A 12,798-nucleotide genomic window follows, 5' to 3' on the forward strand; every position below is an offset into this window, starting at 1 on the left:
GCAATACGGCCTCTGAGTAAAACTTGCATCTTTTCTACTGGCTCCTGGCACCACCTTTTTGCATACTGGGTGTGTCCTTCAGTCATTGACACTCACCCTCAATGTGTTTTGTGGTGTCCCAAAGCTACCTCCTCTTGGGTAGCCGTGGGTACTTTTAATGATGGTTGATTGCCTGGCTTCAGTGTTGGAGGTGGTGAAGGCAAGTCACCAAGCGTAAGAGCTGTTTAATATAGCATTCACTTATGTGCTTTTGCAGGGTTGTACTATCAGCGTTGGACAAATGGTTAATATAAACCCATTAAATAATTCCTTCTTGCATTTATTTGTTAATTTAATTAATTTGTTAATAGAAGTTACAGGTGTACACGATTTGCAGTGTCACAATTTTTGTTGAACATTCATTTTTCATTGAAAATTCATTGAATGTGCGGTAAAATCAAAGCCCTGATAAGTTCACTTAACTTAAAAACTTTAGGTTTGTTGAACAAATAAAGTGTAAGTTCAACTCAGGCTTTATATATTCTAATTGAATATTGTAGTTATCTTGACCATAATTCAGCATTTTCAAAGCAAATGTTATTTTTTCATTCACTGATAGATTAATATTACCCATTTTTCTTTGACTACAAACATAGTTGAGTAAGGTGTTGTACATACAGATTTATGTACAAAAAAACTTCCAATCCTATATCCAAACCTATTTGCATACTGAGCATGGTCTTCAGTCACTGACACTCACCGCCATTGTGTTGTTGTGTCCCCAGAGCTACCTCCTCTTTGGTAGCTGTGGGCTTTTTTTGTTCAGTGGTTGTTTGTCTGGCCTTAATTTTTTTAAGTTATAGGAGCAAGTTACTGTTTTTTTTGGCCCAAACAGATTTAATTTGTTTGAGTTCAAACAAGTCATGGATTTAGAGTGTGTAATTGCAATAACGTACACAAGGTTGTCTGCAGCCTCATCCCTATGACTGCAGTACATCAGTGCCAATATCTCATGTTGCAGCGCTCTCTCTTGTCTGTTATTGCTTAAGTATACCCCTAAGTAGGTGGTCAATAATTGAAATTTGTCCCTGTCATGCAAAAGCCATGTATCCCAAATACAGAGGGAAATAATCTTTGTAACTTCCAATGGAAGTTGTGTATTTATTATAATATATCATTCCAAAATATTTTGGAGAATTTCCATTGGTCCATTCGTCATGGAATTGTTTAGAAGTGAAAAACAAAAAATGGAGCCAAAAATAAAGATAATAACTTATGATCTCCTGTATCTTCACTAGCAGGCAGTTAGACAGTTGCACCACTCTGGAGCTGCGAAACATATATACATATGTATATATGCATATACATGTTCATGAAACAATTTACTTAGAACTGAATTTTTATGTTATGTAATTTCGCAGGTCTTGAGTGGCATGACAGTTGGGTGACAGTAGCAATATCTAATAATTCTAAATATTAAAATATATATCTAATATGTATTTGTAATCACAACTATTATGTCAACTATTATATCATGTTTAATATGCTATTTATTGCAGTCTGTTCTAATAAAGTGTTGCCACAGAAAATGGCCTAAACTTGATTTTTCACCAAATTGTCACTGTAATTTAATATAATTAATCATATAAGATTATTCCAGTTTCTGGTTTCTTCCAGAAGCCAATTTATGCCTCATATGTCTTGTTCTTTCTTCCTAATCCTAAAACATTCTCTCACTCATGCTGCACCTTCTTTAGTGACGCTATGGTCGTCTGGTCTTCCTGAGTCAATTTCATAGCCGTGGCCACTTTGACCGAGCTGGCCACAATCTCGGCTTTGAGCTCCCGGCACTTCGCCATCAGCCTCTTCTCTCCCTCGTGGGACTTCTTCAGCACCTTGGTGAGCTTCTCATATCCTATGCGGATCTTCTCCTGACTTCCGTCCCCCAACAGCTCATTTAACACCTCCTTAAACTCCTTCTCCAGAGCTTCAAAGGAGCTCGCCTCCTCAGGCTTCTGCTCCTTCTCCTGCAACAGGCAAAATAAGACACCACCAAGTTCATAAGCTGCATTGTTTTCTTGGCTTTAAAAATATAAACGTGAATAGTCCTACGGCGATTACGACCCCATTAGTCATCTTTGGTTGGTTTGCTTATTTTGAAATGAGGCAAAGAAAGTAAATAAACTGAAATCCATTTCAATTTAAAAAAATGAAACTCAATTAAATTAAACTAAATTGTGTGAAAGTGAAGTAATGCCGTTCGAGAAGCAGCACCAAATAGAGTATGGCATTCATCAGCTCATCTAATAAGAACATATTGGGTGTACAGACAAAAGCCTGTAGAAGATACATTGTCTAGAGGTCCCTGAAGCACTCGTCCAATAATGTTGTAGAATGTGGGGGTTGTTTGTCTTTATTCATTATCTGTCCTTAGATGAAGATCAGACCAACTCATTTTGGAGCAGTTCATGCAGAAATCCAGATAATTCCAAACTTTTTTCTCACAAATGTAGCTCAGCGCAAGTCGAGCCACAGTGATTCCACTCACTTAAAGTAGCTGTCAGTAACGCTAGCTTAGTTCACTATCTGTCATTTACTGTGATGTCCTTGGGCTTCAAGGCATCCTATTCTGAATAAATGGTGTTTTCTTTTTAAGCTTCCGACCGGGGTGTGCAGGGAAAAATTATGGCAGGCCGCTTTGACATTAATGACATGATTGAATGGAATCTCATTTGCATAGGCCTAATTAGGCCCCCCTTGCCTTAATCATAGCAATCAAGCAAGAGATGTTTGATGTCCAAAGTCTCACAAACTTACATTTGGCTTTACGTGACTAACAGTTACAATGGACGTATATATGCTTGCCATCAGCAGCTAGAGTCAGACAGAGCACGACTAGCCTTGCGCTCTCAGTGTGGGTTGATGGCACTTCTAGTATGATGTTGGTCAACATAGTAAAACACAATAATTTAGTTGTGTGGTATGATGAACAAAACATCTGGTAAACCTCATAAATGTTAACATCCACACAATGTGAAATTCATTTACCCAGAGCTAGGAGCAGATGCCTCTGGGTAGCCGGGCTCAATGGAGCTTGCTGGGAGCACATGGGTAACAACACATACAGGTGTGTATTTTCTGAACGGCTCATTTATTTACTATATAGACCATATTAAGCCAGGCTGCATGGCTACTAAACATCCCATTAGTACATAAAGAGAACCCAGCATGAAGCACCATGGGAGTGTTCCTGAGAGGTCGAGAAGTCTGGAGAATAAAAGGGTGGACGTCTGCTACGGCAGCCAGCTATCTTCTCAACCGTGCTCTCGCTCTCTCTCTCTCACATACGTCTATTATGAAATTATGATCCACAATGCACATCAATATAAAGATGAGCTAACAAGGTCTCAAAGGCACAGCAGAATGCTGACTCTTACACAACGTTGATAAAACGTTCATATGTTGATGTTGGTTCTGGGTTATGGTGTTAAGTAACCAAGATTTACATCTACAGTATCTAATGTTGGAGCTTAATGTCAACGGACAGATATTCCAACCACAATTCAACATCTGTACAACAACAAGTGTCCAACGTCTCTCTAATGTCAAACTGACATCCGCCTTGCTCAAGAAAAAAAAAGCCTGGTCAGCTCAGGCTGGTCAATCTGGCTGACTAGTTTAGCTCTTGATCAGTTTGCTTGAGCTTGGTCGCTAGTTGGTGGTTTAACGGGTCTTCCAGCAAGACCAACCTGACCAAGCTAAGACAACCAGTATGAGCAAGCTGGTGGACCATCATGAACAGCATGGCAAAGCTGATTGTCCAGTGTGACTAGTATGAGCACACTGGTCGACCAGTATGAGCAAGCTGGTTGACCAGTAGAGAAGGAATAGGAAGAACACCACACGAACTCTGTGAAGCGAGAACTGCTTCCCTGCATGACTTTATCACTCTCGCTCATACTTCATCTTGTATGGCTTTGATGCCACAGTCACCTTTTGTTCTTAACTCAGTTTAGTTTCATTGTTTTTTTTCCTGTTTGGATTTTTATGATGATCCGGTGTCGACCTGAGGAGGATGGGTTCCCCTTTTGAGTCTTGGTTCCTCTCAAGGTTTCTTCCTCTCGACCCGAGGGAGTTTTTCCTTGCCACTGTTGGTACTAGTTTGCTCAAAAGAGGCTCGGACCCGGATCTCTGTAAAGCTGCTTTGTGACATTTGTTGTAAAAAGCCTTTATAGCTAAATAAAATGTATTTAAACATTGAATTGAACATGAATTGAACATTATCTCCAGCTTTTCATTTCTCCTAAAGTCTGCTCAGGTATCTGTTCATTTTACACTACAGTCAGAAACAGACATTGTAGCTGGCTGGCTTTAGATAGATAGGTTAGGTTAACTATAGTTAGCTAGTGCTAGCCAGTTAGCTAGATAGCTAGTCCAAATATTCATAGGAAACAACACAGAGAATGCAGCAGGTGTTGATTAGCTAGCTAACTAGTTTCTCCTACCTCCATTTGTCGTATTTTCCCACAGATTTAATAAGACGTGTAAGCAGGGCAGTGTTGAGAGCATTCCCCAACACCGGGCCAAGTGACTCCAACTCCGAGCTCCTCCGCTGCTCTATCGCACTGTTGTTGAGCTCCTAGGAAACGCGTCCTTTGTTGCCCGGCAACCGCGGGAGCGCCGCCCTCCCTCTCACAGCGCGGCTCGGTCCACAAACACGCTCACGGAAAGAGCCCTGAAAAATACTACGAGGGGAAGCCACAGTACTTTTGGAGAAGAGGAGCAGTTTCTCAGGATAACACACATGATTTGTAGAATTTACAGAAAAAACGGAGTCAGTTTATTTTGAACACCACTGTTTATCACTTCGGCTGTTGTTGTTCTTTACACTAGATGGCAGCTTCACACAAATCATCGGTCCTCCGAGCCTGCGCCTCAGCCTCGGCTCTGAGTCGACACCGCCGACTGTGCTCGAGGTGCCAGTTTGGCGAGGTGTTGGTTTGTTTGTTTGTTTGTTTTTTTACCCACCGGAGGAAAGTCAGAAATATCCCATTGTGTATCCTACAGTAGGTTAGTTGGTAAAACAGTTGGTTGAATTATGTTGAATTATTAACAGAATAAAATGTTAAAAAATGTAAAAAAAAATTAAAAAAAAAAGGTAATTATCATTTTATGATATGCTTATTTTACAGACAGCTTCTGGTCTGTCTGTTTGTCTGTTTGTTTGTCTGTCTGTGTCTGTCTGTGTCTGTCTGTTTTTTGTCTGTGTCTGTTTGTTTGTCTGTCTGTTTGTTTGTTTGTCTGTCTGTGTCTGTCTGTTTGTTTGTTTGTTTGTTTGTCTGTGTCTGTCTGTGTCTGTTTGTTTGTCTGTCTGTTTGTTTGTTTGTTTGTCTGTGTCTGTCTGTGTCTGTCTGTTTGTTTGTCTGTCTGTTTGTTTGTCTGTCTGTGTCTGTTTGTTTGTCTGTCTGTTTGTCTGTCTGTTTGTTTGTCTGTCTGTTTGTTTGTTTGTCTGTCTGTTTGTTTGTCTGTCTGTGTCTGTTTGTTTGTCTGTTTGTCTGTCTGTCTGTCTGTCTGTTTGTTTGTTTGTCTGTGTCTGTTTGTTTGTCTGTTTGTCTGTCTGTCCATTTGCCTGTCTGTCTGTTTGTTTGTTTGTTTGTCTGTTTGTCTGTCTGCTTGCTTGTCTGTCTGTGTCTGTTTGTCTGTTTGTCTGTCAGTCTGTTTGTCTGCTTGTTTGTGTGTCTGTCTGTTTGTCTGCTTGTTTGTGTGTCTGTCTGTTTGTTTGTTTGTTTGTTTGTCTGTTTGTGTTTGTCTGTTTGTTTGTCTGTCTGTCTGTTTGTCTGCTTGTCTGTCTGTCTGTTGGTTTGTTTGGGAGCAAGTGCAGGTACTGTACACTGTTAAAAAAAAAAAAAAAAAAAAAAAAAAAAAAAAAAAAAAATATATATATATATATATATATATATATATATATATATATATATATACTAATGAATTATTAAAAGAATAAAAAAAGTTTGATGAACTGAAAACCACATAACCAGCTGTCAGACACAGTAATACAGTAAAGCAAAGGTAAATTTACAGTATTCATCTGTAATTAACTGTAAAAATTAATGAATAAAGAAATGGTCAAATGACATGCAGCAATGGCTGACGATTAACAACCTTCAAAAAAGTGAGGACACTAAAAGTTCTGCAGCAAACAAATATATCGTTCTCATTGGCTCCTGGCACCATGTATTTACATACAGGGCGTGTCCTCCAGTCACCATCAATGTGTTGCCGTTTCCCCAGGGCTACCTCGTCAAAATTAGGTACTGTTGGCTGTGAGAGTGAGTTGCTACTTTCTCTATTGCTGAGTGTGATGCTGTGCTGGATGTTTGCTAGAACTCACTCTTAAGTTACCTAGTGATTAACCTGTGGTCAACAGATCTGTACATTTATATTATATTATGTTTTGCTGAATTTCTATTTGGGTATTTATGTTTTGTCTGTGGATAATTGACTATTTTTTTAGTTTTTATTTAGCAGTCTGAGTTTTTTTTACAGTGCAGATAATCAATGCTGTTCACTTCACTTGTCAGTGTTTGTTTGTCATGGCTGATCACTTTTGCCTTTACTAAAGAATCCTTGAAGAACTATCTTTAAGAAGTGTGACTAACTGTAAGCTTATATCCTCATAATTTCCGAACATGATAGAGCCCATAACTGAGAGAATCTGTGTGTTTGTGTTTGTGTTTGTGTGTGCATGTGTGCGTAAACAGGTAAAGCCCAGTCCTGCTATATTAAGTGTGTGCTAAACTACTCAGAATGTAATCTCATCAAGTAGAGAGCCTGTAGCTCACAGGATAACTGGTTTACCACTTACTATGCTTTTAATAAAGCATTTACACCTTTACTGAAACTGTAGCAAAACTACAAGAAAGTACTCAAAATATCTCAAAGCACCTCCCAGATACCAGAGTTCCTCACCATATCGCAAAGAGTGAGCCCAGCCACTTGACTGAGGAAAAGAAACAACTGTTCTTTCAGGCATTACCCAGAACTCTTTAAGATAGGTGAGGATGGAGGTGTAAAGTACCATTACGAGGCATCTTTCCATGGCTTGCGTGCGAGGCCTGGCATCTCATTAGACTGGTGGTTTGAAGAAGAGGGAGGAGATGGGAAGAAGGTGGGTGTTCGGGGGGGGGGGGATATGAGGTGTGGTTGGTGTGGCGCAACAGATAACACCACTACCTGCCACGGAGCTACCACACCATGTGGGAGACTGGGGTTCAATTCCCGGTCTGGGTGACTATGCTGCGCTACACCAATAAGAGTCCTTGGGCAAGACTCCTAACACTCCATTGGCCCACCTCTGTAATACCAGTAACCTTGTAAGTCGCTCTGGATAAGAGCGTCTGCTAAATGCCGTAAATGTAAATGTAAATGAGGTGTGGGTATATAAAGAGGGAATGTGGGGTTAAGGGCGTGGTCCTTCTCCACTTTGCTTGGAACAAGAAACACCTCTTATAAATGGTTCTGTATGTCCCCAAAAAAGGGTCCCACCAGTGTGGAATGAAGCAAAGCAACCCTGTGCAGAACTCTACAGAACCCGTTTGCTTAGAGTGACACACTACAAATACCACTTTGGCCAGACACTCTAATCCAGAATGACTTCCAGTCTAATCATGTTACAGAGGACAGCTAACGTAGCATTAGAAGTCTTGTGGGGAATCAGACCTGGGCTTGCTAGGTGAAGGGCAGCAGTGTTACTCACTCATTGTGGTTTGTGCAGCATACTGAGTAACACCTCTGAAAATACATCACCTTAGAGTTCAGCTTGAGTCACACTGTGGAATTATTTAAAATCATCTGTGTTCATGCATAACTGTTAAAATGAGCCTCTCTGACCATACGTCCTCTTTTTCCCGGACAAGTCCTCTTTTTAGGATGTGAATAATGCTGGCTTTGATTTCAAAACTGTGCAAAATGCTCAAACAGATAAGTGCTGCCTTCTTGGTCTACATGTACCTGCATCTACATGCACCCATTGGTCAAATGGCTTTAGTCCCGCCTTCTCACCGCCACTATTGGTCTACATGTAGCAGCATCAACATGCAGCCATTGGTCAAACAGCTTTCTACCACTGCCAATGGACCACAGCCTAAAAATGTCTAAATGTAAAAGTAAATAAATCAGTTGGACTCGACTTTTATCATTTTATTGATGTATTTATTATATATTTATAATATTATATATAATAATTTCAAGTATTTAAATATATTTTATGTATTGACATGACAAATATTGTATGTAATAGGTGGTGAAGTTTTTCACCACCTACTACACCACCACCTAAATTTTTTTTGTTAATTTTATTTTAAGACACAAGTTGAAATTAAAGAAGATGATTGAGCAATAATAATAATAATAATAATAATAATAATAATAATAGGCTAATATGGCTGTTTATTAGTTTTGATTATTGAATAAATGTTTATGTATTAATGTTTATTAATATAGTTGCATGATTTTAATGTAATAGCACTAGCAATCACACAATTTTCATTGAATTGTTCAGATACAATAGGTTCTGTAACCAAAGTTGTGTGTGTGTGCAAGCAGTTTCATGAAGATGTTGATGTCAGAATGGGGGGTAGAAAATGATAGAAATGTTGACAGAAAGGCTACAGTAACTCAGATAACCACTAAATAGCCAAACGCATCTCAGAATGCACAGCACTTCTAACCTTCAGGTGGATGGGCTACAACAGAAGAAGATGATGGGTTCAACCTCTGTCAGCCAAGAATAGAAAGCTGAGGCTGCAGTGGGGACAGGCTAACCATAACTGAACAGCTGCTCTGACCAATCTCATCATCACAATCATGTCAACATGGGCCAAAATCCTGAAGGGAATATTTCCAACATCTTGTGGGATCCACACCACAATAAAATGCCATGCTCTTTTGATAGCAAAGAGAGGCCTTACCCAGTATTAGTACGGTGTTCCTAATAAAGTGCTCAGAGTATCTGCAAAATGTATGACACAGACTGAATGCAATTAGCTACTTTAGGTTGTACCCATTGTTGACAGAGATGTGCAAATGCACAGACACACAGCTTCTAGTTCCTGTAGAACAGCATTGCCAATAGAATAGGACTCTCTGGAGCAGATCCACATGAATCCACTGGGTATAAAGCCCCCAGCACTGAGCTGTGGAGCAGTGGAACTGTGTTCTCTGGAATGATGGGGCTCAATCCAGGACTTCTGAGATGAGTCGGGGAGTTGGGAATGACGTGGGGTAGTGATCTGCAATCAAAACCTCACAGCAGTGGTCCTCCAAAATCTAGTAGAAAGCCTTCCTTGGACAGTAGAGACAGTTACTCCATCCAACAAAGCAGAATAAACTGATTTTTCATACATGAGCATCAAAGAGTAGATGTCCCAATACTTTTGTCCATATAGTGTATGTGAATACATTGGTGATACGTTGTGACCTTTTTCCCATGATATATATATATATAGAAAATATGTATTTAATCAACATAAAATATTGCTGAAATACATTAACATCACGTTTTATCATAGTCTAACAACCGTTAGGCCTCCAGTTATGGATCAAATCTGCAGCTGACCTGCAGTTCAGCTGGGTTAACTAAGCTGCCAGGCTGGAGCAGGATTATCAAATCATTAGGATGCGCCTATCAAAGCTGAGCTACTGGGATCCTGAGGGGATTTCTCGTGACACACGTGTGGCGAGGCATTCAGCCACGACAGCTGGGTGACACCGTCCTTCACTCACCAGCCACCAAAAAGGGGAACTTAGGACTAAGGAAACGCTGTGTCGGAGCACCAGCATTGCTCCTTCTGATGCTCCACGTCGTCCTCAGCTGCCTCTCCGTCCAACCTGCTGCTCCAGCGCCTTTGGACAGCTGGTGGCTTTCTGGATGACGATAAACAGGCGTCTTAACACTTTCGCCCAAAGTGCGTAAAAAACACGAGCAGCTGCTCACCGTGGCTGTCGAAGCCTGAAGCAAACATCTGTAAATCAGGCTAACCCTCAGACATGGGCAACAGCGTGTCCGGCATCTCAACCTTACAGCGAGGACAGCAGAACCGATTCCAAAGACTGCCAAACTCCCACAAAGGTCAGTAGATGTTGCGCGTTTTTTTGGCAAAATGACCAAAAAGTGGATTCATCCTTTGGCATGAAGTGTCTACTGTAGCCGTACACTCAGAAAAAATCGATGTATGAACTTAAATATAATAACAGCGAGACTGGAGTTGGCTTTAAATCTAATTCCCAGTCCACCTTAAATGGTGCATCAGTTGCATTGGCCGCTCACAGGCGCTGGACCGTTACTGATGCACGATTTAAGGTGGACTGGAACATTAACATGTGAAGTCAGCATGTATGGGATTTTCTGTAGCATTAATATCATGTTATGGTATCGTATATGAATATGTGTGTAATTGAAGTACTTATGCCACTTATGTTCTTACATTGACCACGTGTTCAGATCCTATGCCTCATTCATCACTGTCTGATAACACTGATAACTCTGTGCCACTTCATGTTGGATTATGATGTCTGAAACGTGCCAGGCTTTGCCTTTCCCTTCCTTTTTTTAATAGCAACTGCTGAATCCATTCTGGATAATGGTAATCCGGTGGTGCCAGGGACAGGTTTAGTACTAGGTGAAAGTAAGCAGCTGGCTAGGGACCTATACACATACACATCAGATGTTCAACAGGCTGTATGTGACCTGTGAAATAACCTGTATGTAACATAGACATCAACATAAACTACGAGGCCTGTAGGGTGATATGGTAGTTTTTACAAATCATATTTTGAGGCCACAAAATTAGGTTTCTAGTAGAAGTAAAATAATATACTGACACCATATGTTGAGACATTGAGGCCACAATATAATGTATTGATGGCATAAGATAATATGTTATTTTGTGGCCACTAGAAACTTATTTTGTGGCCACGGTTTATTACAAACAGCTACCATTTCATGTCCATGGGGCGTCATAGCATACTATAGTGTGGAGAGGATTTTTTATGTGTGGTTTTCTGGGCATTTATGTTAGTGTGGATAGTGCTGAATGTCACACAGCAATAATAATAGTAATAATAGTAATTATTATAATAATAATAATAATAATAATAATAATAATAATAAACGGACCAATTAGATTCACAGACAGATTAGGCCATAAACAGAATGGTACACACCTGAAAACATACCTGAGGTCAACTGTTGCACAGGGAAGGCTGTATTTCTCAATTGTGTATGTAATTAGTAAGTCACTGCTGATAAGAGTCAATGAAGCCAAGACTCACAGGGTCAAGTTCTAGTTAAGGATGCCATCTACATTGGGCCTGTTACTCCAGAAATGCAGAGCAACAGTTTAATAGTCAGGTTGGAAACACAAGGGTTTGAAAGGTCGGAAAGAGTGAAGAAGTATCCAGAGGATCCGTTTCTTGTCTTCTGCCTAAAGCCTCCCAATCACTAAATCCACCCCTGGGTGGTGCTGAAGAACAGCGCTCATGCTGGAGTAAAAAGCAGCAGTTCCAGCAGCATATGGGTCCGTGTAACATATTCATATATTCCGTTTTCGTTCTGTTTGAGTCCTAGTTCCGTCTCTTATCATGCAGAAGAAATGAACCCCGTTTAGGGCTGTGACTCAGTAGGCAGATTTGGTTCATGAAGCATAGAGAGTAACATTTTATGGAACTTTGCATACGCTTATAGTCTACTTTTCTAGAAGTTCTTCCAGTGGCTGGAGTGCACAGAAAGGTCAGGGACTAAACATGTTGCAGTAGCTTCTCTTCTCTTCTTCTCTACCAACACATCAATACCGGCAGCACATTTGGACCATTTCAATGCATTTTTGCTGTTTTCATTTTTTGTATACACCATATGGTCAAAAGTATTTGGACACCAGTTTATTCTTTTTTTTCTGATAATCAAGGATATTTAAAAATAGCTCATCCTGCTTTTGTAACTGTCTCTACTGTCCAGGGAAGGCTTTCTACTTTATTTTGGAGCATTGCTACAATTATTTGATTGCATTTAGCAACAAGAGCATTAGTGAGGTCAGGATGTAGGTCCCCAACTCATCCAAAAAGAGCTGGATGGAGCACCAGCCATCTTTCCAGAGAACACAGTTCCACTGCACCGCAGCTCAATGCTGGGGGGGGTGGGGGGGCATTGGGGGGGGCATTATTACCTGGCATTAGGCATGAAGCCAATAGGTTCATGTTTATCTACTCCAGAGGTTCCTATTGTATTGACAATACCGCTCTTCTTTTCTCCCACTTTGAATCATCTGTAGGTGTTTAATAGCGATTAAAGTGAATTTCTAAAGACAAGCAAATGCCACAGGCTCTTTGAATAATGCATGACTGAGGGCATCTGATTATAAGTATCGTCACACCAGCAGTGTTACAATAATAATTGCAGCTCTCATTAACATGCAGTCATTATATTCAAATGAAGGCGCACTAGTGGGAGTCTGATTGGTGGAGTCGTTAATGAGGCCCTCCAGTGTGCTCGCTGGCTGCTCCGGCTGCCCTCGCATGCAATTATCGCTCAAAGTCAGGGTCGAAGAGTGCGCTCGAAGCTTAATGCAGTGACAGGAAGCTTGCTGGGTGTTCACAGAGAGGGGAAAAGGGCAAACAGACGACTATTTCGACATGGTGTGTAGCTTTATTGATGGTCTGTTATTAGAGATCAATAGATTGCATTACAGTAGCTGATGGGCCTGTTTTTCATGATGCTGCTGCTTTAAGTAGCCTGTCTGAGCACCTGAGCACTTCTCTGCTTCA

General features: G+C 40.5%; 2 protein-coding genes across 5 annotated transcripts in view; one reads left to right on the top strand and one right to left on the bottom strand.

Moving 5' to 3' along the window:
* cfap58 (cilia and flagella associated protein 58) overlaps nucleotides 1-4,598 on the bottom strand; it is a 169,512-nt gene extending 164,914 nt beyond the window's left edge. For all 4 annotated transcript variants that reach the window (XM_072657288.1, XM_072657287.1, XM_072657286.1 and 1 more), the window contains exons 1-2: nucleotides 4,485-4,598; nucleotides 1,728-2,006 (exon numbers count right to left, since the gene is read on the bottom strand). In XM_072657288.1, coding sequence (XP_072513389.1) covers nucleotides 1,728-2,006; nucleotides 4,485-4,490 — 285 coding nt within the window. In that variant the 5' untranslated portion in view covers nucleotides 4,491-4,598. The remainder of the gene's footprint in view (nucleotides 1-1,727; nucleotides 2,007-4,484) is intronic.
* Nucleotides 4,599-9,874: 5,276 nt separating this feature from the next.
* Nucleotides 9,875-12,798, top strand: part of neurl1aa (neuralized E3 ubiquitin protein ligase 1Aa) — a 101,239-nt gene continuing 98,315 nt past the window's right edge. Inside the window, exon 1 of the mRNA XM_072657402.1 lies at nucleotides 9,875-10,108. Within this exon, the coding sequence (XP_072513503.1) occupies nucleotides 10,027-10,108 (82 nt within the window). The 5' untranslated portion in view covers nucleotides 9,875-10,026. The remainder of the gene's footprint in view (nucleotides 10,109-12,798) is intronic.

Source organism: Salminus brasiliensis, chromosome 15 (assembly GCF_030463535.1).
Source record: "Salminus brasiliensis chromosome 15, fSalBra1.hap2, whole genome shotgun sequence".
Classification (NCBI taxonomy): Eukaryota; Metazoa; Chordata; class Actinopteri; order Characiformes; family Bryconidae; genus Salminus; species Salminus brasiliensis.